We start from the raw sequence: 25,594 nt of genomic DNA on the forward strand, positions 1-25,594 counted from the left end.
GGCTGTAAAGTTGAGTTAAAAGTCCATTTTTTGTCTTGTGAGGAAGCCCTGTCTGCATCATTGATTATATATTCAATTGTCAGATCTATACAAATAAACCCACAAAACTGTGAGGGAGCCTTTGTCAATTCCTATTATTACCATCATTAACTGTGGTGTCCTGAATGTCAAGTCATTAACCTTTAACTATTAATTAGTTGCTACTATAGTACATTTGTGGGATATCTCCTTATTTTTATTGAGTATTGTGATCAATCAAATCTTGTTACTGTAAGGAATCAAAAGCTGATATATTTTTTAAAATGTGACCGGACAAGTAACCCCACCTTGTCTGGATTTGTTCCTGATCAAATGATGGATCAACCACAGGTTGAACTTTTTCCACTTTCCCAACACCTGTGGCGCTTCCCTCTGGGGGAGGTTCAAATTCTTCATGGTAAGACTTGCCAGCTTGGACTTGCTCTGAAACAAACAGGATTTGCAGGCCAAATGTAAAAAGTTTTTAAATATATCACATTCAATATAAACATTTTAATTATCTAACAGATTTTTATTCAAAAATTTTTAATATATAAGAAATAAAAATATATTTCTTGCAGACAATATCAATTGAAAAAAAAATCACTTTTTCAACAATTACTTTTAACAAATATAACGTGAATACTTATGTTATACATTTCAAGTCTATAACTACAGCTGAACTCTAGCATCATGTGCCACCAAGTTATGACCTACCAGTTCTGCCTGCTGCTCGTTTCAGACACAGCTCATCTCGTATGTCAAACAGCACCACAACATCTATTCCACTTGGTGGATCCGGTGGAGGGGGAGCAGGTCGAGGGTCATTGACCAGACTGGATTTGCTGATCCTGGTCTTGGAGTCAGTTTTAGCCGTGTCAATGCCACTGAGGGCTTTCTCCAAGAGTTTAGCCTGAGCGTAAGTATGTGGGTAGCCATCTAGCACCCAGCCTGTTCCTGCTGGGATTTTTCTAGCCAACACAAATCAAACGTTGATTAAGAATGTTGGCCAATGCTGCTTGGCTGTTAATAGCATTCCATCACAATATTCAAGCATGTTTAATGTCAATTTTCAGATTGCTAATTAACAGGATTATAATGTAAAACAAATATTTGTAGATGAAGCCTTTTACAACTATTTCATAAAGCAGTTACTTTATAGCTTCCATAACCATATCAACAACTATTTGGTCAAACAGTTACCTTACAGCTTCAATAACTAAATCAACAACTATTTTGTCAAGTAGTTACCTTATAGCTTCTATAACTATATCAATAACTACTTGGTCTTCCACTGGTTTGCCTTTTTTCAAAAACTTCATGGCTTTTTCTCCAAGTTTTGCTCTTGCTGTTGGCTGTAAGAAAAAATAAAACCTATTTTTTTTTGCTTATTAGTTTTGTGTTGAGTTTTTACCTCAATGCTGTTCACACATTCAGAAAAATGATAAAATATTTTTTGATACTGACCTCTGGTCCTATCTGAACAACTTCCTTGTGAATCAACACATGAGGGGAATTTTTCATATTGTCAACTGATTTTGGGGTGTCATGAGAAGCTAAAATGACAAAAATTAAGTTTCTTTGAGAGGTACTTCAATTCTGGTTGATTGTATTTATCTCTAATTTCTGAACATAACTGGATTTAATGCATTACTAAATTCCAGTCACAATATTTTAAAAAATCAGCTTAAGATGTCTTTTGGTTTTATAGATTATGTTCTTGAATTTTTTTTATAAACATTTTCCATTAAATCCAGACACAGCGTTAAACACTTTTTTGAGTTTCATTTTTGTTAATATTTGAGTGAACATAAATGGAGTAAAGGGTTAAAGCAGCACAACTACCTGTAGGGATACTGCTGTTCTCTGTTGTTTGTAAGTGCTGTTCTGTAAATATAAAAAAAAATCATTGGAAAAAGAAAGTTGCCTGTTTAGTTCAATGTTTAAAATCTTAAGGTGGAATAAAACAAGAAAAGCTAGAACAACAATGAACAAATGGTTGTTCTGAAGATTGGGAATGATGTAACTGGACAGACTAAACACAAGTTTGTGAAGAGAGAAAATCTTTTTACCAAATGTTATTACTATGTTTGTTAAAACAAACTTTTAAAACTGTTTAAATTGAAATACATGCACATAAATGTTACTTTCATGTCCGTCCCTAACACTCTACTAATCTTCTTACACATGACATCAACACTCTACTAACCTCCTTACACATCAACACTCTACTTACCTTCTTACACATGTCATCAACACTCTACTTACCTCCTTACTCATGTCATCAACACTCTACTTACCTCCTTACACATGACATCAACACTCTACTTACCTCCTTACACATGACATCAACACTCTACTTACCTCCTTACACATCAACACTCTACTTACCTCCTTACACATGACATCAACACTCTACTAACCTCCTTACACATCAACACTCTACTTACCTCCTTACTCATGTCATCAACACTCTACTTACCTCCTTACACATGACATCAACACTCTACTAACCTCCTTACACATCAACACTCTACTTAACTTCTTACACATGTCATCAACACTCTACTTACCTCCTTACACATGTCATCAACACTCTACTTACCTCCTTACACATGACATCAACACTCTACTTACCTCCTTACACCTGTCATCAACACTCTACTAACCTCCTTACACATGTCATCAACACTCTACTTACCTCCTTACACATGTCATCAACACTCTACTAACCTAAAGCATCTGCTAAGTCTGCAGCATTGAGAGTAGATACTCCTTGGTCAATCTCTTCCCCTGAGTGGGACAGCGTGGTTTCAAAATTTATCTGGGTAGTCTGAGGAGAAAGAGAATTTATACAACAACAGCTCACATAAGTCAAGTTATAAAATTATACAACAGTTCATATAAGTCAAGTTATAAAATTATACAACAGTTCATATAAGTCAAGTTATAAAATTATACAACAGTTCACATAAGTCAAGTTATAAAATTATACAACAGCTCACAAAAGTCAAGTTATAAAATTATACAACAGTTCATATAAGTCAAGTTATAAAATTATACAACAGTTCATATAAGTCAAGTTATAAAATTATACAACAGTTCACATAAGTCAAGTTATAAAATTATACAACAGTTCACATAAGTCAAGTTATAAAATTATACAACAGCTCACAAAAGTCAAGTTATAAAATTATACAACAGTTCACATAAGTCAAGTTATAAAATTATACAACAGCTCACAAAAGTCAAGTTATAAAATTATACAACAGTTCACAAAAGTCAAGTTATAAAATTATACAACAGTTCACAAAAGTCAAGTTATAAAATTATACAACAGTTCACAAAAGTCAAGTTATAAAATTATACAACAGTTCATATAAGTCAAGTTATAAAATTATACAACAGCTCACTTAAGTCAAGTTATAAAATTATACAACAACAGCTCACAAAAGTCAAGTTATAAAATTATACAACAGCTCACTTAAGTCAAGTTATAAAATTATACAACAGTTCACATAAGTCAAGTTATAAAATTATACAACAGCTCACAAAAGTCAAGTTATAAAATTATACAACAGTTCACATAAGTCAAGTTATAAAATTATACAACAGCTCACAAAAGTCAAGTTATAAAATTATACAACAGTTCACAAAAGTCAAGTTATAAAATTATACAACAGTTCACAAAAGTCAAGTTATAAAATTATACAACAGTTCATATAAGTCAAGTTATAAAATTATACAACAGCTCACATAAGTCAAGTTATAAAATTATACAACAACAGCTTACAAAAGTCAAGTTATAAAATTATACAACAGCTCACAAATGTCCAGTTAAATAATTATAAAACCCCAGATAAGGGGAGGTGATCCAACTTACCTTATCCACAGTCTCAACTTCCCCTGCCTTGTAAGCTTCCAGAGCTTCTTGGATGAGTTGCTCTGGCACTATAACCTGCAGGCGATGCTCTGTGGAGATTGACCACATTCAGTTGGGTATAAGGAATATCAAGAGATTTAACAATTTATGGTATTCATTGGGTAAAGAGCAATATGCTTTAAACAATAGAAACTATTTGTTTATCAATGTTCAAAACTACTCAAATTACTGGTGAAATAAGGAACATAAACAGCTTATAACAGTTTATATTACTGGTTTATAAAGAATATTAAGAACTTAATTTAAATTATTGGTTTTAAAAGGAAAGTAATAGTGTCACCTAATTGGTGTCTCAAATCTAATTTTATATTTGGTGCTCATAGAAAAAGGTAGCCTATTTAGGTGTATAAATGACAATGCTTTGAGCTTACAAAACTACATTGTTACTTTTCAAATCATACAATACCTTAAAAATAAAATACATCTTTTATGAAATACATATCCACAAAAACAACTTACCCTCAGCAAGGCGTTTGATAACTGTGGATTTACCACTGAAAACTTTTCCCAACACACAGGCGCGTATAGGGAAAGGTGGAAACTCTGGTGGCACTAATGGGGGCTAAAAAGTAAATTCTGAATTTCAACAAGTTGCCAGATAACTATGTTAGTAGGGGCACAGAAAGGGCCCTAAACAAAGTTAATCTTAAACTAAATTCAAACCGATAATTTTTTATTATTGTCAACCATTTAATGTAATTAGTTATGAGAGCTAGGAAACAAAGTGCTCACAGTTGGGGGATGAACCATGGCAAACAGTCTGTGTACAATGTGTCCCACCACTGGGTTCTCCTCTGGTGGTCCCTTGATGTCACTCACTGCTGGGGGCTCCCATTCTCCTGTCATATACTGAAACCAGTGGGACAAATTCAACTTGGCAACACACATTAATGTGATAAAAATCGGTTAAATTAAATTTCACAACACACATTAATGTGCTGAAAATGTACTATAATATTCAGATGGCATTATTTCAGATACTAGCAACACAAACTGACAACAAAAAACCTACTTTATATTCCATGAAATCCCCTTCATCAAGCAGACGCTGCCTCTCTTCCTCTAGGAGCTGCTCTGGTGTTATCTGATCTGTCTTTGAGCTCTCTTTATCAAAGAGAGGCTTCCCACTTGTAAACAGTAGCTTCCAATCTCGCATGAGTTTAGGAGGCAGAAGTCTGAAATAGTGTAGTTTTTAAATGGCTGAGTATGAAAGGTTGCATTGCTTAATAAAATGCAGCTTTCCTACACCAGTAATGCTAATTATGGATGAATGTTTAAAACTAAACTTTCATTACAGTATTTTAAAACTTCAAATGTTTGATAAGAGTTTTTTAAAGGTTTGTAAAGTATGAATAGAATGCAAATGTATTAAAAAATTTAGAGTGGCAATAATGTGGTCAGGTAAAGTATTGTCATATCAAGCATACATCTAAGCTGGCCTTACTTGCTTGTCAGCTCCCTATAGTCGGCTACTTTGTAAGCAAAGTCCACAATATCACTGACGATCTCTTCACAAACATTGTAGTGACGCGTGTACCTTTCCTCAGCTCGTTGGGCTGCTATCATGTTGTGTACTTGTTGATCAGCTTTGATTTGCTCAGCATATTCTAACCTGTGCAGTTCCGCCATTTGCTGCGCAAAGAAAAATATACTTTAAGCTTTGTTTGAAAATAAGTGGCAAAATTCACTTAAAACTGTAATAAATTATCCTTTATCTTCTGCTAATAAATTCTAGATGACCATTGACTGCTAGATCTAGCACCATTTATCACCTTGTTTACTTTCTGATTAAAGCAAAATGTCTCATGGGAAAGTAGTATTTTTGAGGATATTTATAATGACAATGGGTGCTATCACACAGCTATGATAAACAATGATAATTTACTATTTTATATCCATTTTTAAAAAGAAGAAAAATCTTACTGCTTCTCTGTCTAAAGCTTCCTCAAAATCTTTTTGTCTTCTCTCCTGGTACTGTTTCTCCATTAAAAGTCTATTTTGGCGAATAATCTCTTTTTCATGCCTAGCCTGAAGGATTCAAGTTAACATCCATACTAGAATCCATATGAGGTTTAACATTCATACTACATGGGTTAAAACACACTAATTATAATCCTCCAATATTGCATAAAGTTAGAATTTACACTATGATGGCTAGAAAAACACATTATAAAATTCATTACTTGCAGTAGCTGGACTGCTATTCTTCGCTCCTGTTGCGATTGTCGCATCAGTCTATTAACCATCATCTCTTCTCTTCTGGCTTCCTTTATGATTAAACAATATTTGATTCATAACCATTACATTCAAACAATTTAAAAAAAACTAGATCTACCAGTTTAACATTTGGTTACATTTTGCAAGGATACAAGAATACAAAAAATGTTGAAATAAAAGAAAAAGTTTTAAATTTAAAACTGCTGGTAACATTCATAACAGTTGCCAATTACAGATTTCAATTCAGAAAATAAATCTCTTAATTCTAGCTGCTGTTTACCACTAAACAGCTCTTGATTATACAGCATGCTGTACAAATATTTACTGTACAATGTGCTCAATATGTTGGACTTCAACTATCAGCCAATTAAAAAGTTAATGTATTCCATTTCCTTGGCCATCTGTAAGTCTTAAGGTTAACAATTTATAAACTTACTTCCTGTGTTTCATGAGCGATCATCTGATCTCTCAAAACTTTCCTCCGTCTTTTCTCTCTTTCTTCCCTAGCAGTAGAATCCTCATGCAAGCGTTTTCGTATTTTCCCAATGTAATCATCTTTAGGAGCTGTGGCTGACCGAGTTTGTTTAACTGAATTAGTGACATCCCAGTTTAATGTATTTTTCTTCTCTGAGTCATTCCTGTAGGTGCCATTTACATTTGTCGTAAGGAAGCAATACATTTTTTATACATTGCTACTATATAGAATCTAATTATAAAATGAACCTATTTTACAAACCTTTAGTATGATTTAGACACTTTAATTTTGTACATTGGAAAAAAAAAATTATTTTCATGGAAATTACTAATTTTAAAAATTTGAACTAAACAAAATAATGTGTAAATCAGTTACGCTTTCTCATCCTTGGGCAGGTTTCTCATCTTTTCTTCAAAAGCATTAATAGATTTGATGCTTTCTTCTGCCTCTCTTTTTTTTACATCACTGTGGCTGCCACTGGATTTCATGGTGTGTTTAGGTGGGGGCTTTGGAATATAAATTGTTGCTGCACTGAAGAAAATAAAATTTAATCATTAGTTTAAAATAAATTGAAGTTCTATATTAATTTTCTAAAGTAATTTGAAATTTATGATTGTTTATAACTATTTTGTCCTTTTGAATGAAATATTTTAATACACGACATGTCAGTCTTCAGAAAATGTATCGAACGGTATTTATTCTGGATAATGAGTTAATTAAGAGTGAGTTTCCAAGAATAGTTGAAAAAAAGTTGGCAGCAAAATAATATTTGGAGAAAGTAAGAATGTGTGTTCTTACTTTATCTTAGCTACCATTTCACTTTGTTTTTCTTTCAAGGCACGGTTCCTTGCAAGAAGAGCTTCTCTTTCTTCCTGATGTTTTTTATACAGTCTCTCAGCCTCCTCAAACTTCTCCCTGAATGCGCTTTGTTCAAGTTTAATTTGGTTTTCATGAAAGCGGAGCACTAAAGCTTGGAGATCAAGGTCGGTCTGACGAGGAGTTGCTTGTTTTAGACGCTGAAAAAATATTAAAACTTCAAACTTAATTGTATCAAGTGTATGATTATGATTTTCATTCTTTAAAGACTTTCTAATATTTTAATTATTTTTTTATAATTACTGTCAAGTTTGTATATTTTATATAATTATATAAGTTTAATTTAGCCATGTTATAAAAACTATCCATTCAGTGAATTATTAATATGGGTGATATAAAAAACAGAATATGGCAGGCAACATGACATTTAAAATAAATTTTTAAGTGAACAAACATACAACAAATACTTTGAAAACATTACAAATTAATGTTAAGTCTCAAAATTGAGATAAAATAATTGAAATGACAAGAGTACCATTTAAATATTCATTTAAAATTAAACTGATAATTACAAATTTTTAATCTCTAAAAATGTATCCTATAAGCACGTGAATATGACTAATTATTTGTTAAAAAGTAAAATTATTTTTCAGAGTAAATATGCTTACTACTAGGAATAAAGTATTAATACCTTTATGATTGTTTTAGCTCAAAACCTTATTCATTTATGTTACATGACTTCCATTTACAAAAATAATGAGTTAATCATTTATGCTATTTATTTTAATCCTACATAGTGCTTTATTTTATTTTATCATAATATTTTACAAGAAATCTAAAAAGAAACAGATATTGTTCATATATTCATGCAATATGTAAAACATTCAATACCTTATCCATGCTAAAGAATATTACAGTGGGACCTTTGATATTACGTTTATTAATTACAAATCTTAAAAGCATACTTCTTGAACAAAAAGTTTAACTTGAGGTTTTTTTAAAGTGTTTTTGCTTTTAAGATTTTACTGAGGATTTAAAAAGTGATAAAAGTTCTAAAAAAAATGTACATTAAAGTAGATTTTTTTTTCTGCAACATGCACCTAAGTTACCTCATCGTCTTTCTTCTTCTGTTCAAATGCAGCATGTGAGGAATATATAGTTTTGAGTAATTTAAAAAAAATAAAATGAACTAAACCAACCTTACACAAGGAAAACTAACTAATCAAATATGTTTAATGATTGGCTGATTGACTTTTTTTTTATAATAATACATTTTTTTAATAATAAGTACATTTTAATAAAAATATTTGTTGAAAATTATTAAAATAGTAAATTTGTTACCTCTTTGTACATGTTACTCTCAATTACACCAAGCTTAGCAGGGGCTGCTGGCAGCATTGTTTCCATAGCTACACCAGTTAAGTTGGCTTTCTTTTTGTTATTGAGTGAGATATACATTTGATATAAGAGCTGTGTAGCTGCCCCATGTTTCTCAGTCATAATATTTCTTGCTAGTGTTATGTCAAAAGGAATTCCAAGCAAAAGAAAAACAGGCTCCAAGCGTGTGAAGTTATTGAGCTTCGAATCAGCAGTCCTAAAAAAAAAGTTTTTTTTAATAAAAATCAGTTTACATTTTAGTTAAGTAGAATTTAAGTATTGTTTTAGTTTTAAAGAAGAAGAATACGTACTTGCTTTGGGAAAATTGGTCGAAGTCATTTTGAAGTTGATATTTATGTAATACCTCACCTATAAGGTAACCTGAGGAAAACTCTTGTGCAAAAGATTCCTGGTCTGAAAGTAAAATATTAAAATAAATCAGGCAGAAAAGTTTTTAAAAATATATTGAATTATCTATTACATTATTCAAAATTTTAAAGATAAAGCAAATGAAGAAAAAAATAAAATTAATGAGATTGACAAAATTGGCAGCGGGGAACTCTAGCTTGCTAAATATGGTTGAAATCAAATAAAACATGTTTTTGGTCCATTTTCTCTACTGCGTAAATGTCAAAATTAAAGCTTTAAAAATATATTATTAATATAATTAGACTGAGTTAGTTATAATTAAAAATCTATTAACACCTAAAGTAGCCTGTAGACTAAAGAAGCAAAGAGAAGATATCCTTCAGTAATATTTGACAAGTATTTCTTCAATTTGATTTTTTTTTACAATCATCTCTTATTAATTGAAATAAAATAAATACGATATGACATGATTAGCACACATTATTTTTTTAAATTAATTTTTTTATATATAATTAGTCATTAAAAAAATCTGCTTTCTAAAAATAGTATAACAAAAAACTGAAAATGATAATTTAATTAGTTTTGTAACATTATTTAAAACGAACCACACTTGTTACAGAATTTATCATTAGAATTTCTAAAAAAATTAGTATAGTTTTCCTTTATTTTTTATTTTATATGTATAGAGCATATAAAGTAGATCTATTTAAAATATTATAAAAAGTCTACTACATTTTTTTCACATTTAAATGAAGTTAGGAATATATGAATATAAATTTGGTATCAATAGAGGAAAGCTAATGTGCCGGCTAATGTCAAATGTAATGTAGTCAGCTGGTACATTTTAATTAGATATATTAACTTATAGGCCTAATCCTAAAAATTATATACATTTATTTATAATATAGTAATATATTATGACCAGTATGTCAATATGAACAGTAAATTTACTACATTTAGATCTAGTAAAGAGTAAAAATATTAGGTAATCTATCGTTTTGGGTACGTAAAATCGCCCGCGGCTTCTAGTGTTCGAAAAAGTTACCTCATTGTCAAGGCTTTAATAATGTATATTTTGATATATTTGTGTCAAATATTATAGATAAATGAATAATAAACCTAAATCAATAGCTAAATATATCAATATAGGCAAGAAATTAACTTTAAACAGCAGTGTTTACGAGCAAGATTTCCTATATAAACTGCAGCCATTTGTAAAATAGAGTTGCCTTCCCCTGAATCTTGTGATATACGGTAACAAAGAAAGAACTTAAACAAGATGGCTGCTATAGTAAATGAGCATTGTTGCATCTGTTGAAAACATCGCTAGTCTTCATTTATTATTGAAAAGTTTTAATTCAATTGTTTGAAAACAGGTACATTACATAAATGAAACAAGGAAACATTTTTGTATTTTTCAAAACATAAATCCTCCTCAAAATGTGAAATAATTATTAAAATTTAAGGAGTCACCTGTTTTTCACATTACTAGTCGCGGGCGATTTTACGTACCCAAAACGATGTATTACCAAATATTAAATTATTTTAAATTAATCATCAATGAATTGAATGATTGAATGTGACTGTCCCTATGCGCGATGGAGTAAATTCTAAAATCTAAAACTACTAACTTATTTTGACTGAAAGATGTAGCTCATCATTGAGCCAGCGGCATAATATGTCTGTCATTTTGGTTTTAGCGTCTTACAAAACCTCTTGTATTAGTTTATAACACAGCTGCACCATTTTTTTAAACACAGCAGTCTCCTCTGCAGTGGTTTACACTTCGTTGTTATGGGAACATGAAATGTTGTCGCAATCGTAAATTTAAATATAGTTTAGTAGTTTAGAGACTGTCTATAAAATTAGTAGTGAATTTTTTTAAACGTGTTTTAAAATTACCTAACGAGATCTATAGTTTCATTTAATTTATTCAAAAATAAAAATTGCCTTACGACAAACAGAAAATTGTGTTTGTGGTAGTAGAATTGTATTATTTTTTATGTAAATGTTGCTACGCGACACAGCTTCGAAAATGGCCGATGGGTTCTGTTAGCACAAACTCAAGTGAATTTAGCGACGGCTTCATTCAAACTCTGTTGTGTAAATATGAATTTCAAACATTAAAAATACAATTTCAACACTTTTAATTTAAAAATAAAAACGTATTAATGGCAGTTAAAAGGTACACCGGTGCACCATTTGGCGTACAGACTGCAAGGTAAAAATGTAAAAAATTTACTAATTTAGTATTTAGATTTTAGTAAAAGTAAAAAAAAAAATTAATTAATAATTTAAATTTAGGCCCTATTAATTTAAAATTTAATTAATAATTATTAGGCCTAGATTCTATAATGAAATATAATGATTGTTTTAAATAACAATTTCTTGTTTCAATGGATGTAGGCCTAAACATTTACAATTTTTTTTTTCTATTTATTCTGTTCAAATTGCATGTGATTTGTGTACCATAACCATGCAGCAAGCATCTACATTTCATATAGAGATTCTATATACTAAACTATTCTAAACTTTAGTGTATATTTTCATATAAAACTAGCTCATACATATGCATCTCATGCATATAATGAGGCTTGATTATACTTTCTAATGCCTATTGAATTACTGCTAGGTTTGATGTGAATGGAATTCACCCCAAGTCCAAAGTTCCTGGAAGTTATACTGAAATCCCATATGATAAAGATTACATTAATGAGCTGGTAAGCTGTCCATTAATTTTATGAATAGTAGATTAAACTAATTTACTGGTCTCAAGAGATTTTTTTTTAAAATAAGCACATCCTGTAAGTAGTTCTTCAACTTGTTCAACTAAATCTGTATGAAATAAATGTAATTTGTTAATCAGCTTTAGATTTAAGCCTTAAACCAATTAGGTGTCATCTATCCCATCTGCATAGTGGGGGGGGGGGGGGGGGGTGACTTTTGTGGATGCAGTCCACTATGGGGAGGGGGAGGTTTTAGATCCATATAGATGTCCACATGTTAATATTTAACACTAAAACATTTTCTACTTTACAAAATGTATTCATTTATTTTTAAATGGCAGTGTTTTGTGTGAAAAAGCTCAGGTTAGTGGGGAATATATTTATATCTCTTAAGTTAGAAGTTTTGACCTTATGAATTATAATGTTGTGTACAACTACAGAAAATAATACTTTTAAAACTTTTTTCTATAAAAAATGGAACTGGTTTATGTTGAAGAGGTATTTTTTAAATTTTAAAACATTTTATTTATTTTTCTAAACACATTCTAGATTCTACTTATGTTATTAGGATAATAGTAAGCATTGAGAGGACTATTTACTTTAAGGTTTTTTTGTTCCAATTTTTGTGTGGTCATCATGAAAGGATAACCCCTTGGTCTGGCCTTAGTTGATATGCATTTCTAGGGCAGGATTTCCTTAAATAGGATACTTTCTAATAAAAAGAAATTGTAATTAATGTTATTAGAAAATATATTATTCACAGGCACCATTTTAAAAACATTTTAAATGAACCATATTATTTTCACCATTTTTTTTAAATATATATTTTTTAATTTAATAGTGTACATATGTCATGGAAATTATTCATTAACATTATTTGCATTATTCTTTTATATATTAAAATTATGTTAAATGAATATATCAAAGTTTTTTTTTAAAGTATTAATTGTTTAGTCACCAGAAAAAAACTTAATGCATTATGAAATTGGTGCTAATTCAAACTCTTTAAGGTTGGGTGTGGCACATGATTAAGTTGTTTTGGGGTTTTTATATAAAATTTCAGTTTTGACTTAATTTTTTACATATATATCTATTTCTGTATATAAAAATCACATTACTTATTGTCAGAAAATGTTTATCTCTATTTTTAAATCATTTTCTTGTGAAGGAAGTATGTGTATGTTTTGGCTGTTTATTGTCTCTTTTGCATCTTTCTCAAAATAATAAATTTTACTTAGCATACTCAATTTCAATGAAACTTTACCTTATCTTCTATATTCCCTTTATATGAAACATTTTGGAATTTGATTTTGTAGCTTAAATATGTTAATTGTTAGCAAATTTTAGCATTTTCTAATGGGCTGAGTGAAAGAAAATTGTAAAATTTGTTTGCAGTGCTCTACTTAAAATGTACAACATAGAAAGTTTTAGGCTATTAATACTATTGCCCTACATAGTGCTTGCATTTTTGTGTGTTTGTCTTAGCATTTTAAAAATGATAAACAAAAATCACAAACCATGGCACAAAGAAGTTTAGTTTGGTGTATGTTATATGGGTAAAGTTTCAGTGAATTATAACACATTAGTGCATTTGGTGTAGTAACATAAGTGCATTTGGTGTAGTACGCAGCCTTATATTTAAAAATACCCTTGTTATAATGGACAGTTTCAAGGATTTCTTTAATCTTTTATCTAACAAACAATAAGATTCATTTTAAAATAGATATAGAGACACTTTCAAAATCAAAATGTTTAAATGAATTCCAGGATTCAGTGAAGGTTGAAGATATTTTAATAATGAAACCTATTTGCTGCAAGGAAAAAGCTGATTGTGAAGCTGCTCATTTCGCACATGAATTCAAAACTTCAAGCCAAGTAGCAAGCTCATACAAAATGGATACAAATTTTGCCTTTGTTAAAAGGAATATAAATGAACAGGATAAATTATTTAGTAGTCTAAAAATAGTTGAAATAAACAATCTAAGTGAGTTCAATGGTTTATGTTGTAAATCTAGAGAATGTGATCAGATCCTCTTTCAAAATATTAATAATAATAGTGATGACAAAGTTGATGAGAATGAGATAAAAGCTGATGCAGACCAATCAAGCCAATCAGCTGCCATCAGTGTGAATCCTCAAGATAGTACTCTCAAGATGTTTATAAATAATTTATTAGATCAAAGTATCACAACAGTCAAAAAAGCTGAAGAGGAATCGAAAAAATTGGACATAGATTTAAAAGTTGAACGGTTTTCAATAGTCAGCCGGGATAAGGCTTTGTCAACTCGTTGTTCTCTGGATGATGCAATGCTCTCTGCTGCAGAAAATAGGAAATCAAGTCAAGAGTATCAAATAACCATACCTCGCAATTATTCAACTGTAAATACTAGCATAGACACAGAAGAACTTATAGATTTTAAAGATGAATTGGCCAAAACCAAAGTGGAAGAAAAAAAACTTTTTTTTTCTGCTGAAGAAGAATTAAATTCACTGTTACCAGAAGGGATTGGGATAAATGATATTGAAATCATTAAGAAATCTTCTATATATGAACAATCTGAATCTCAAATGAAACTAATTCCTCAAGTTCTTAGGACGATTGAGTCAGTTGTCATTGATGATCCCAGAAACCTGGGGAAGAAAGTGGACTATAGTAGTCAGGAAAACCTGGTTGCTGTGCCGCCCAACAGTATTTGTACCAATGATGAGGCACAAATAGCAGCCACAGCGCAGAGTAAAAAAATGAAAAAAAAAAATCTTCAACGCCAAGAGACATGTAATGACTACTTGGTATGAAAAGAATTCATGTTCATGTTATAAAATTCTGCATTCAGTTTGATTTATTTTCTAATATTCTCATTTTATATTATTACAAGTAAAATATTTTGTTTAATATTTATTCTACTTCTATTTTTGTATGTTTAAACATTTTAATTTTTATATAGTAAAAATATATTGAAAAATAGGTGTAGCTATATTTGTTTATCATTAACTAGTTTTCAACATTTTAACACAAACTACACAGCTATAAGTAGTCCGTCTATTAAATGGATTCATATTTTAAAATGTTATTATTTATTAATGTGCTATCCTAGTGAAAAAAGTGCTGAAAGTATTTAGATTTTTCATTTTTTTTGCTCACTATCGGACCTTGTGTCTCTTGGCTTGTGGCAGAAACGTAAACTGGGACCAGGTGTGTACAACCTGATGACTGGGAAAGCAGCTTTGAATAGCAGCCAAGACAAGACCCCAAAGACAGGCTGGGCCAGACAGCTGGAGCTGGAGAAACTTGCTGCTCTGCCTCACCTGCTCTATAAGGAGCAGTGGGAGGAGAACAAACAGCTGGTAGGGAACATATAGTCTTGTGCAAATATTTCAGTGTTTATCTAAGTATGGCTATAGTAGTGGGAGTAGAACAAACAGCTGGTAGGGAACATATAGTCTTGTGCAAATATTTCAGTGTTTATCTAAGTATGGCTATAGTAGTGGGAGGAGCAAACAGCTGGTAGAGAACATATAGTCTTGTGCAAATATTTCAGTGTTTATCTAAGTATGGCTATAGTAGTGGGAGGAGCTGGTAGGGAACCTTTAGTCGTGTGCAAATATTTCAGTGTTTATCTAAGTATGGCTATAGTAGTGGGAGGAGCAAACAGCTGGTAGAGAACATATAGTCTTGTGCAAATATTTCAGTGTTTATCTAAGTATGGCTATAGTAGTGGGAGGAGCTGGTAGGGAACCTTTAGTCGTGTGCAAATATTTCAGTGTTTATCTAAGTATGGCTATAGTAGTGGGAGGAGCAAACAGCTGGCAGGGAACCTTTAGTCGTGTGCAAATATTTCAGTGTTTATCTAAGTATGGCTATAGTAGTGGGAGTAGAACAAACAGCTGGTAGAGAACATATAGTCGTGTGCAAATATTTCAGTGTTTATCTAAGTATGGCTATAGTAGTGGGAGGAGCAAACAGCTGGTAGGGAACCTTTAGTCGTGTGCAAATATTTCAGTGTTTATCTAAGTATGGCTATAGTAGTGGGAGTAGAACAAACAGCTGGTAGGGAACCTTTAGTCGTGTGCAAATATTTCAGTGTTTATCTAAGTATGGCTATAGTAGTGGGAGGAGCAAACAGCTGGTAGAGAACATATAGTCTTGTGCAAATATTTCAGTGTTTATCTAAGTATGGCTATAGTAGTGGGAGTAGAACAAACAGCTGGTAGAGAACATATAGTCGTGTGCAAATATTTCAGTGTTTATCTAAGTATGGCTATAGTAGTGGGAGGAGCAAACAGCTGGTAGGGAACATATAGTCGTGTGCAAATATTTCAGTGTTTATCTAAGTATGGCTATAGTAGTGGGAGTAGAACAAACAGCTGGTGGAGAACATATAGTCGTGTGCAAATATTTCAGTGTTTATCTAAGTATGGCTATAGTAGTGGGAGGAGCAAACAGCTGGTAGGGAACCTTTAGTTTTTTGCAAGTATTTAAATGTTTTGTTTATTTTTAGAAAAAAAAACTTGGACCTGGATCTTACAACATAAAAGATTTTATTCAGTTGGGAAATGAGAAACCCAGAAGTGAGAGAGGGATGTGTAACAATCTAGCCCCCAGATTTGAATCTAAACTTTCAGTGAGTTTTTAGAATATCTCACCCAACACAGCCTTATATGATTATTACATTTTGTTAGTATCAAGGTAATATCATCTAATTAATTAAAATGATCTTTCTGAATTCATTCAGTAGTGGTCAAGCATACATCTGACCAATTTGAAAGCTCTGACCATAATGTATTCAACAGAGTAGTGGTCAAGCATACATCTGACCAAATTTGAAAGCTCTGACCATAATGTATTCAACAGAGTAGTGATCAAGCATACATCTGACCAATTTGAAAGCTCTGACCATAATGTATTCAACAGAGTAGTGGTCAAGCATACATCTGACCAAATTTGAAAGCTCTGACCATAATGTATTCAACAGAGTAGTGGTCAATCGTACATCTGACCAAATTTGAAAGCTCTGACCATAATGTATTTAACAGAGCTCCACACCAGGACCTGGGACTTACGGCATCGATGGCATTCCTCAGAGAGCGCTAGAAATAAAAGATAAAAAATCTATCAGCACTAAAGGTTTGCTTGATACAGGTGATCGCAAGAGAAATTTACCTACTGTTGTAAGTAATTGGAATCATAGTCCTAACTAAAATCTTCACATACAAACAACTCATTAAATATTGAATCACTTGTCTTAATGAACTGATTTTCTCATAGATGAGCCTATCAAGGTTGAATTTTTGAAAGCTAAAAAACTGAACTTTTGTGATAATTAAGAACAATATACAGTTATCATAGCATTAAAGCCAATAGCACAGTGTACACAAAAAGTAATGTTCCCTTTTGGACCTAACGGCCCATTACTGAAGATTGTCAGGTACCCATCAGAGTTGGGTGGACTCAGGCTACAGCTCTAGCATGGATTAGCAGACAAATGTTCTACCATTCAACCAAGCCATTCCATATATATGGACAGGGAAGCATTATTTATTGACATTTTGAATAATAGGGATACTGATTGTTTTAAGGATAAAAAGAACATATATCGGACATCACATTATTCAGGATAAAGTATTCAAAAGTTATTCTTGCAGATTTTAAACAGTGATTCGAATTTTAAAAACAAAATAAAAAAGAGAATTTAGATAACAAAATGTGCCTATATGACTAAAACATTTTTAAGCTTGTCTTGAAAAACAATTGATTATTATATTTGATTGACATTTATCTAATGAACTGTTACAGGGGTCTGACCTTGGGCCAGGCACATACAATTATAAAACAAGCACTGAGCTTATCCTGAACAAAGTAGTCAGTACTAAAGGACCCTACGACCTGTTTACAGCTGAGAGAAACGAACCAATTATCTCGGGCTATCTGGCCGCCCCCGTAAGTTTGAGCTCATATTTCTCCTGTAGTTTAACTTTACTGTCAAACAGAATCTACGTGATAACTTGCATATTTTTTCCTGTAGTTTAACTTTACTGTCAAACAGAATCTACGTGATAACTTGCATATTTTCTCCTGTAGTTTAACTTTACTGTCAAACAGAATCTACGTGATAACTTGCATATTTCTCCTGTAGTTTAACTTTACTGTCAGACAGAATGTACATGATAACTTGCATATTTCTCCTGTAGTTAAACTTTACTGTCAGACAGAATGTACGTGATAACTTGCATATTTTTTCCTGTAGTTTAACTTTACTGTCAAACAATCTACGTGATAACTTGCATATTTCTCCTGTAGTTTAACTTTACTGTCAGACAGAATGTACGTGATAACTTACTTTATTTCCACAAGAAACTAGCTAACCTTGGTCCTGGACAGTATGAATACAACTCATTAGTGGATGAACTCAACAGTAAACATAAACAAAAGTTGGGACGTTTTGGTAAAGCTGCTCAGTACCCTGATATTCCATCGGCCATTAAGGTATTTTATAAAATCACAAAATTATTTTGTTTACATTGTATTTTGAACCAAATATAAGCAACACTTGGGGAAAAAGTCTGAAAATAAAATCTTGACCATTATTTGTCAGTTGATAGTTTGATAGTTCAGAGAATAACATTTAAAGCAAGTTTTGAGGGGCCAGGAAGAATGTAGTAAGTAAAACAACAAATCATGAGAGAAAAACTCAGCTTTAATAACAACATTTTCAAATCTTTGTTACAAATAAAATATAATAGTCTTCATTAAAAAAACAAAGTAATTTAAATTTGAAGACAACCTGAAAATTGATATGCAAAAGGAATTAAGTTTTACAACAAAGTGGGTATGTTATAAATGTACAAAATGAACAGCAACTAGACACATTAATTTTTCCTTATTTGTCATACTATGTGTGGGCAAGTACTTTTTCTTCTATTCTACAAGGACCTGCCGGGGCCAGGAACCTACGACCCACAACTCCCTAAAAAATGCAACTGTGCTGTCACAAATCCTGGCTTTCTTTCTTCTGCTAGACGAGATGACAAAATTTCACAGAGATTCTTTACTGGAAACTACGTATGTTGTTTATGTTAGCCAGGGAATATGTTTTGCCTTATGTGTTTGAATCATAAATAGGTATGAACACTGGAATAAAAGCATGTGCTGTCTAGGGAGGTACGAGAAAAAACTAGTAGGTACTGGAGTAGGTCCTCTTTAGTCAAAGTCCAGTCTGTAACAATAGTTATCACCAGTGCTTTTTTCTCATGGTGCATATGGTGATTGATAGGGTGGCCATCTCCACCTTGCTTCCCTTGTCAGAGGAGGGCAGTTTCCACAGTGACATATCCCCCTCCTTTGAATGGGTGTCTCTATCATACACCCCTGATCAAACATGTACACACCCCTGACAGACACCTATCACCACAATCCACTCAAACCTATGCAGGTAGGTCAATGGTCTACACACCAGACACACATCAACAATACAAGAACAACACCAGACACACATCAACAACAATACAAGAACAAGACTAGACCCACATGCAGCTTATTCCCTGAATTTGATCCCAGTAATTGTTTTGGTCAAAATACCCTTCATAATGGACTAAATAATATTTCATCTAAAATAAAAAAGCTTTTATTTGTTACTATTGCTGTTCTTTTTGTAAAGAAATTGTTTTTTTTTTAAATCCAGTATTTTTTTTCATTTTAAGTTCTTTTTATATTTTATATAAATTTTAAAAAAAAAAATTGTTTTAAAAAAAAGGTTATTTTTAATCAAGGGAGGTAATACTTTCTGTTTAAATGATTTTAGAATCCAGTTGGAGCTGGCCGCTATGATGTCCAAAAGTTTAACGAGGCTCAAGATGTCAATGGTCATATCAGTGTCTTCAAGTCTAAAACAGGACGACCCACTTTGCAAATGTATAAATTTTTAAAGTAAGTCTAGAACTTTGTCATTTTGATATTTTCAAGATTGAATTTAACCAAGTATATTCAAGAACCTATGTGGTTTTAGTATTTAAACGTGTTTATTATCAAAAAACAAAATGAATACTTATAGATCAATTAATTCTTAATATGAATTATTTTTGTTTGAGGTTTAAACATATTTTCATGCAGTTATCTCAAAATGATTTTTTAAAGCGGATACATTTTAAAAAAAAGGATTGAGAGCTTATTTTAAAAAAACTGCAGCTAGCTGCATCTCTTTTTTCTGGTGGCCATCTTTATTATACTTTATATCAGTAAAATGTCTTGTCTTACAGAGAAAGGTTCAGAGCTAAAGACATAAGCCAAGAGGAGAAAAACAGAGGCAGCGACCCCTACAGAATGACACGCTCTATTACTACAATGTGATTTCTAAATTGGCATTGAATCTTTAATGGATTCCAAAGGAAAAGTCCCATGGCTTTAGTTAAATTACAAAAATAAATATTTACCTTTGATTAAAAGCTAATGTTAACTAGAGAGACAAAGTTTAGAAGTTTTATAAAAATTGCAGAGCTAATCCGACATTCCAGGACATCTCAAAATAATAAAATCAATGGGATGATAATTTTTCTCATTTCCAAATAAAAGATAGAAATGTGATTTAAAAGATTCAAAGGAGAACACTCTCCACAAACTAGCTGTATGCTTATTAAAAAAATCTATTTCATTCTGTCATTATCACTAACTTACAAAGGTTATAGCCTTGAGTTTTTTATTTAAATCAATCAATCAAGCTGTGTGAAAAAATTATTTCTTAGTTAATTTCATAATACAATACAGAATCTATCTTATATTCTCAAGGTCAGTCTTTCAGTTCAAATGTGTATATTGTATTTCAATTTACTGTGATAATTATGGCTTACTTTTGAGATTACTATATTTGTTCCAGATTTTTAATTACTGTTTTTTCATTTATCTTATATTTATCTTGTCTATTTTCACACTTTTTAAAGAATATTGGACAATCCTCTTTTCAGTATTGATTAGATACTCATTGAGTCTACAGTATTACCAATATACAGGCCAAGCAAGTGTCTGCATTCTTTTACATTTAAATGCACTATATTAATGAGTGAAGCTGACCATAAACACACAAAAATACCAATGAACTAATATCTTTATTTGATTACAATAATTAATTAACATATGCAACAGTTTTATGTAAACTTTAATTTATTCAGCAGTATTTACAGTTTAAATATTTTTTTAAATGTATTGATTTAATATTGAATGAATTCTGCCAAATTAACTTATTAATTTAATTTACCAGTTTGTTGATTGTTTTGTAATGTTAATGATAATACATTTTTCCATCTAAATATTGCCTTGAAAATTCTTTTCAGCATTGGATCTAGAAATACATAAACTATTATTACCCTCTTTCAAAGAATAAATAAAAGAATGGTTGATATAATTAATGTTCAAGCGTAAATTTAAAAAATCTTAGTTGAATAAAAAAAGCAACAACAGGATCTCATCAGAGATTGTACACAACAGTGGAGCAGTCAGAATGAAGTCAGACGTGTCATCAACTGCTGGAGGTTGTGTGGCATGTGTCAGGAAAGTTTGATATATCAGCTTAACTGCTAGAGATTGTCTGGGATGGTGACTGGAAACCTCTGTACTTAAGTACCAGCACTGAAGTAGGACAGCATTATTTGTTTTTACATTGATTAAAGTCTTTCAAGCCAAGCTTGTCTCTGGTATTAAGTTCTGTGCTGGCTCCAGGCAGCTCTACAATCTCTTGCTGGACATTTTTTCACTTCACCTTGTTTTGCAAACAAGGTCTGAGCACATCGTAAATGCAGCTTTATCCCACAATGAGAGCATGTCTGACCCTAAAAATTAAACAAACATTGTCTGAACACATCTTAAAGAGTTTTATGCCAAGGTTGGAGCACGGCTGACTCTAAATATTAAAAGTATAAATCATGTTGGATCTTTGTTGTACAGGAATATTTCATCATTTAAAATAGTACGTTTAAAAAATAGAATAAAATATGTTAAACATTATAAAAAGTGAATTTAAACAAATGAAGCGAACTTAAAACAAATGTATTCTATGATGTTTGTGATGATTATAACAAAAACATGTTGGTCAAATACCCACCAAAAGACAGATCTTTGAGCATATATTACACAATTTAATAAAATCAGGGTACACATCTTTCAAGTACTGTTCCAGCTCTAGGATGCTTCGGACTGACAAAGACAACTTCCCATCAGCATTCTATTATTTTAGAAAAATAGTGGAAGATAAATATAGTTAAAGAATCAAGTTGAAAACAATCTACTTTCCTTAATATCTATTTTTAAGACCAAGAGTATTGAGATTGTGGTTAATTAGTATATGAAAACTGGATTGGTAAGTTAAACAGTACCTTTTTAATCCATTTATCCTGTTCTAATCTATTGAAGAAATCTTGTGCTTCTTCTTTCCCCATTTGTTTTTCTAGCCTGTCTGTCAGAGTTAGTGCTGCAAGGGAACCAACTTTACCCTCATCAGTATCCACAATCTGCTCAATCTGATTCAAATTGGAATGGTGTAGTATACATATATTAACCATTGATGAGGGCTTTTACAATTTTAAAGGAAAGAGAAAAGTTTGGATTTGCAGCAGTCTTCAAACTTATAAAGTGTAATCTAATTATAAATTGAATACAAACTGAATAAAACAATTTATCAACAATAGACCATTCCTACTTCCAGAACTAATTCTAGGCTGTCTGGCACACAAAAAAGCATCACCAGAGAATACTGTTTTGGCTGGTACTAGTTTAGACAAGTATTTTAAGACAATCTCCGTTTTGTCAAAGGAATTTTAAACAGTTTTAAAATAAAGACAACTGTTAGTTTTGTTTTCAATGATAGTTATGTTATACTTAGATGCTATCAGGTGCAGAAGTATTTTCCTTTAATAATTTTTTCATGATTATTTTATTTGAGTGATTGTGGGTTATTGTTGTTAACAAATGAGAATAAAGAAAAAATTACCAGCTTTTTAAACAGTTCCAATTCGTTTGGTGTATACGTGGATGAGAGGCGAGAAATAGGAGTTTCCACTGTGTTTACCTTAAGGAAATTCAGCATAAAAAGAATAGTGAATAGTTTAAATAATTAGAATAGCACCATTATTCATTTTAGAATGTTCTTTTCATATTTCATTTATCAACATTAAAAGTATCATATATATCTATCATTTTTTAAAATGCATATCTAGTAAATATTTTATAGTCATTAGGTCTACGTACAAGGCAATAAAAATTAGCACCATCATCCTCCTGAATTCCTTTTTTAATCTCCAAATTGAATGGAGCAATAGCTTCATTGGCAGTATGGACACATTTTAGCATTTCATCTGTTGAATCAATCTGGACCCCACATTCTAATTTAAAAAATGAAGTGGTGAGAATGTTTAACAAACAAATATTTTTAAATTTTATAAAAAGTTTATCTTTCAAATTTTCAGTTAGTTGTTTGAAAAAAGTAATACTGTCTAAAATTTAAGAGATTTTGAAATAACTTTTAGTCTTTAAAAATGCAAAAAATGAGGTCACACTTTTTTGCAAATTTTTAGACCCACAATTTTTTATTCTTATGGACTTGCTTGTATTTTGTTTTATTTCATTAATACATCCCTTAGTAAATTATAGCTGTGCACAAAATATTTATAATCAATATACCCCTACATACAGTTCCACTGCCTTATCTGCTTCTATCTATATCTTTGCCTAATCCTACATACAGTGTTTGATGTATGTGATACAGAATTTTGGCATGGCAACTTTTCAAAATTATGTGATGGCAAAAACATAATAAAACAATGTAGACGCTGATGCATAGAATGCTTGGTCACAAAATTACCAGTGCTATAGTACCAAATAAGTTGAAATAATATGATAGAACTGAAAGATGTTAATGAATTAACTCTAGGGTGGTTAACACACAGGTAAATGCCATGGTGCAGGAATAGCAGAAAATGAGAAATAAAACCAGAGTTGGTATTCGTATTGCCTTTGAGGCTCCGCTCTTGTTTGGATAAGGAGTCATCTTATATAATATATAGTAATATATAGAAGGGTTGCTGTACCCTGGGACTGATGGCCATTTAGGTAGTCATCCTTTTAGTGTACTGTACACTGTACATAGATCTACATAGGTAAAAAAAACGATATAGCGTCGGTTATTATTCCGGAATTGTACAGCAGTAAAAAACAGTAAAACCATGACGTAGTCTGTCTATTTAATAACATTAAGGTTTACTAATTGTTGCTAATTTTCTGTCAATTAAAATTTAAATTAAGTTAAAACTTGACTTTATTTTTATTTCAATGGTCAAATAAACTATGTACTATGTTTCACAGTAACGAATGTTACAGAAACTCAATAAACATTACCGTTTACCAGATAATTTCCGATGCTGTATCATCACATCGTGAGATTAACTCTATATATTTTTATACTAGATTTTAAAAAAAGATTCTAGGGTAAAACTCCATTTTAGTGCATTTTATTCCCCGCTTCACGTTCACCTCCAGTTGAGCGTATTTTATTATAAACACAACTGAAACACACAAAAACATTAGGAAAACACTAGGGCTAGAAGCTAGATCTACTTATTTTTTTATTAATGTGATTTTTAATTAGAAAAGGTAAAAAAAACATTAAAAAAGCATTAGAACAGTTCCAATGTGATCGTCAACGGGAGAAAAATCCCTACAGGGTCGCGGGTTCACCGTGAGTTCACATTGACTTTAACTATCAGCATACGTCATAGCTCGTGCAATAGCTGTTTGAAATTGTGTTGGCCTCAGTTTTGGGGTCAGTGTAAGTTCATATATGTTTATTTATAGTATCTTGCCTGGGAGATGCTTGTAACAATACAAACTTAACCGCCTTGCAATTGTGAGGTACATTTACGTACTTCACCCATTGCCATGAAAATCCTAAATGACACACGCACATAGCACATTCAATATTCTAAATTTGGATTTTTCTCAAGTTTTGACAAAAGTAAATTATCAAAATCTAAAACGAAGTCAGTCTCTTTGTTTTTTATTCATTTTTATTAATTTGTTAAAACAAAAATACAATACAAAAAAATAAATCGTGTTTTCCTAATGTTTTGGTGTGTTTCGGTTATTATAATATTATTATAATAATATTAATGGAAAACGCTCAACTAGAGGTAAACGAGAAGCGGAGAATAAAATACGCTAAAATGGAGTTTTGACGATTCTAGATCTAGATTCTAGTTAATAGCTTTGTTAGTAACAAGTTAGTTATATACTAGATCTATACTATATACACTACTCACTACACTGTGACTAAACTACAGTTCACTACACACTAAACAGTGACACACATCAGTGGTTCCACACACAGTACACGTACGTACACACACAGAGTACACACACACACCAGTCATTAAGGTTTTAACTTCTTTGCCGTTGAGGATTCCTTTTGATAAAAAACTTTGCAAAAATTTCTGCATATGCACACGCGATTCACTAGATTTGGTTGCCATAGTAAACAATATTTAGTACAGCCTCAGAAATACTAGACTCCACTAAAACTCTACTTTTATCTAGATCTAGAGATTCAAAGTTTCTGTAAACAGTTTTTAACTGCTGTGGGTAGAGCCTACTTTTTAAACTTTTTACCAAGCAATTTT

At 31.4% G+C, this 25,594-nt stretch overlaps 3 protein-coding genes across 10 annotated transcripts in view; 1 reads left to right on the plus strand and 2 right to left on the minus strand.

The window, feature by feature from the left end:
- LOC131953179 (sperm flagellar protein 2) overlaps positions 1-11,005 on the minus strand; it is a 32,477-nt gene extending 21,472 nt beyond the window's left edge. For 6 of the 8 annotated variants that reach the window (XM_059316242.1, XM_059316241.1, XM_059316240.1 and 3 more), the window contains exons 1-20: positions 10,847-11,005; positions 9,158-9,260; positions 8,811-9,063; positions 8,579-8,596; positions 7,452-7,669; positions 7,029-7,184; positions 6,615-6,816; positions 6,145-6,228; positions 5,885-5,989; positions 5,406-5,593; positions 4,974-5,136; positions 4,694-4,810; positions 4,421-4,523; positions 3,902-3,990; positions 2,752-2,851; positions 1,864-1,905; positions 1,486-1,574; positions 1,270-1,373; positions 736-989; positions 327-462 (exon numbers count right to left, since the gene is read on the minus strand). In XM_059316242.1, the coding sequence (XP_059172225.1) occupies positions 327-462; positions 736-989; positions 1,270-1,373; positions 1,486-1,574; positions 1,864-1,905; positions 2,752-2,851; positions 3,902-3,990; positions 4,421-4,523; positions 4,694-4,810; positions 4,974-5,136; positions 5,406-5,593; positions 5,885-5,989; positions 6,145-6,228; positions 6,615-6,816; positions 7,029-7,184; positions 7,452-7,669; positions 8,579-8,596; positions 8,811-9,063; positions 9,158-9,260; positions 10,847-10,904 (2,582 nt within the window). In that variant the 5' untranslated portion in view covers positions 10,905-11,005. The remainder of the gene's footprint in view (positions 1-326; positions 463-735; positions 990-1,269; positions 1,374-1,485; positions 1,575-1,863; positions 1,906-2,751; positions 2,852-3,901; positions 3,991-4,420; positions 4,524-4,693; positions 4,811-4,973; positions 5,137-5,405; positions 5,594-5,884; positions 5,990-6,144; positions 6,229-6,614; positions 6,817-7,028; positions 7,185-7,451; positions 7,670-8,578; positions 8,597-8,810; positions 9,064-9,157; positions 9,261-10,846) is intronic. The other 2 variants (XM_059316243.1, XM_059316237.1) reach the window with 1 other exon arrangement.
- Positions 11,006-11,237: 232 nt separating this feature from the next.
- Positions 11,238-21,611, plus strand: LOC131953182 (uncharacterized). Its single transcript, XM_059316249.1, has 11 exons — positions 11,238-11,436; positions 11,848-11,935; positions 13,709-14,731; positions 15,116-15,286; positions 16,441-16,563; positions 16,976-17,110; positions 17,736-17,879; positions 18,294-18,425; positions 18,870-19,001; positions 19,741-19,865; positions 20,195-21,611. The coding sequence occupies exons 1-11, from the start codon at positions 11,387-11,389 to the stop codon at positions 20,283-20,285; spliced, it is 2,214 nt and encodes a 737-aa protein (XP_059172232.1). The 5' UTR covers positions 11,238-11,386; the 3' UTR covers positions 20,286-21,611.
- Positions 21,612-21,625: 14 nt separating this feature from the next.
- LOC131953183 (non-structural maintenance of chromosomes element 1 homolog) lies at positions 21,626-25,530 on the minus strand. Its single transcript, XM_059316250.1, has 6 exons — positions 25,342-25,530; positions 23,172-23,305; positions 22,915-22,992; positions 22,301-22,444; positions 22,030-22,149; positions 21,626-21,757 (listed from the first exon to the last, which is right to left on the minus strand). The coding sequence occupies exons 1-6, from the start codon at positions 25,445-25,447 to the stop codon at positions 21,626-21,628; spliced, it is 714 nt and encodes a 237-aa protein (XP_059172233.1). The 5' UTR covers positions 25,448-25,530.
- Positions 25,531-25,594: the final 64 nt, after the last annotated feature.

Source organism: Physella acuta, unplaced genomic scaffold (genome assembly GCF_028476545.2).
Source record: "Physella acuta isolate Inbredline_101_S28 unplaced genomic scaffold, ASM2847654v3 ptg000913l, whole genome shotgun sequence".
Taxonomy (NCBI): domain Eukaryota; kingdom Metazoa; phylum Mollusca; class Gastropoda; family Physidae; genus Physella; species Physella acuta.

Bases quoted from the DNA above. Each gene is read 5' to 3' on its own strand.
- LOC131953182 (XM_059316249.1), top strand. From the start codon at position 11,387: ATGGCAGTTAAAAGGTACACCGGTGCACCATTTGGCGTACAGACTGCA. The intron at 17,880-18,293 runs GTAAGTTTGAGC...TATTTCCACAAG, and splicing joins CGGGCTATCTGGCCGCCCCC to AAACTAGCTAACCTTGGTCC. The intron at 19,002-19,740 runs GTATGTTGTTTA...AAATGATTTTAG, and splicing joins GATTCTTTACTGGAAACTAC to AATCCAGTTGGAGCTGGCCG.
- LOC131953183 (XM_059316250.1), bottom strand. From the start codon at position 25,447: ATGGCAACCAAATCTAGTGAATCGCGTGTGCATATGCAGAAATTTTTG. The intron at 22,445-22,914 runs GTAATTTTTTCT...AATTTGAATCAG, and splicing joins TGGAACTGTTTAAAAAGCTG to ATTGAGCAGATTGTGGATAC. The intron at 21,758-22,029 runs GTGGGTATTTGA...TTTAATTTTTAG, and splicing joins GCTCAAAGATCTGTCTTTTG to GGTCAGACATGCTCTCATTG.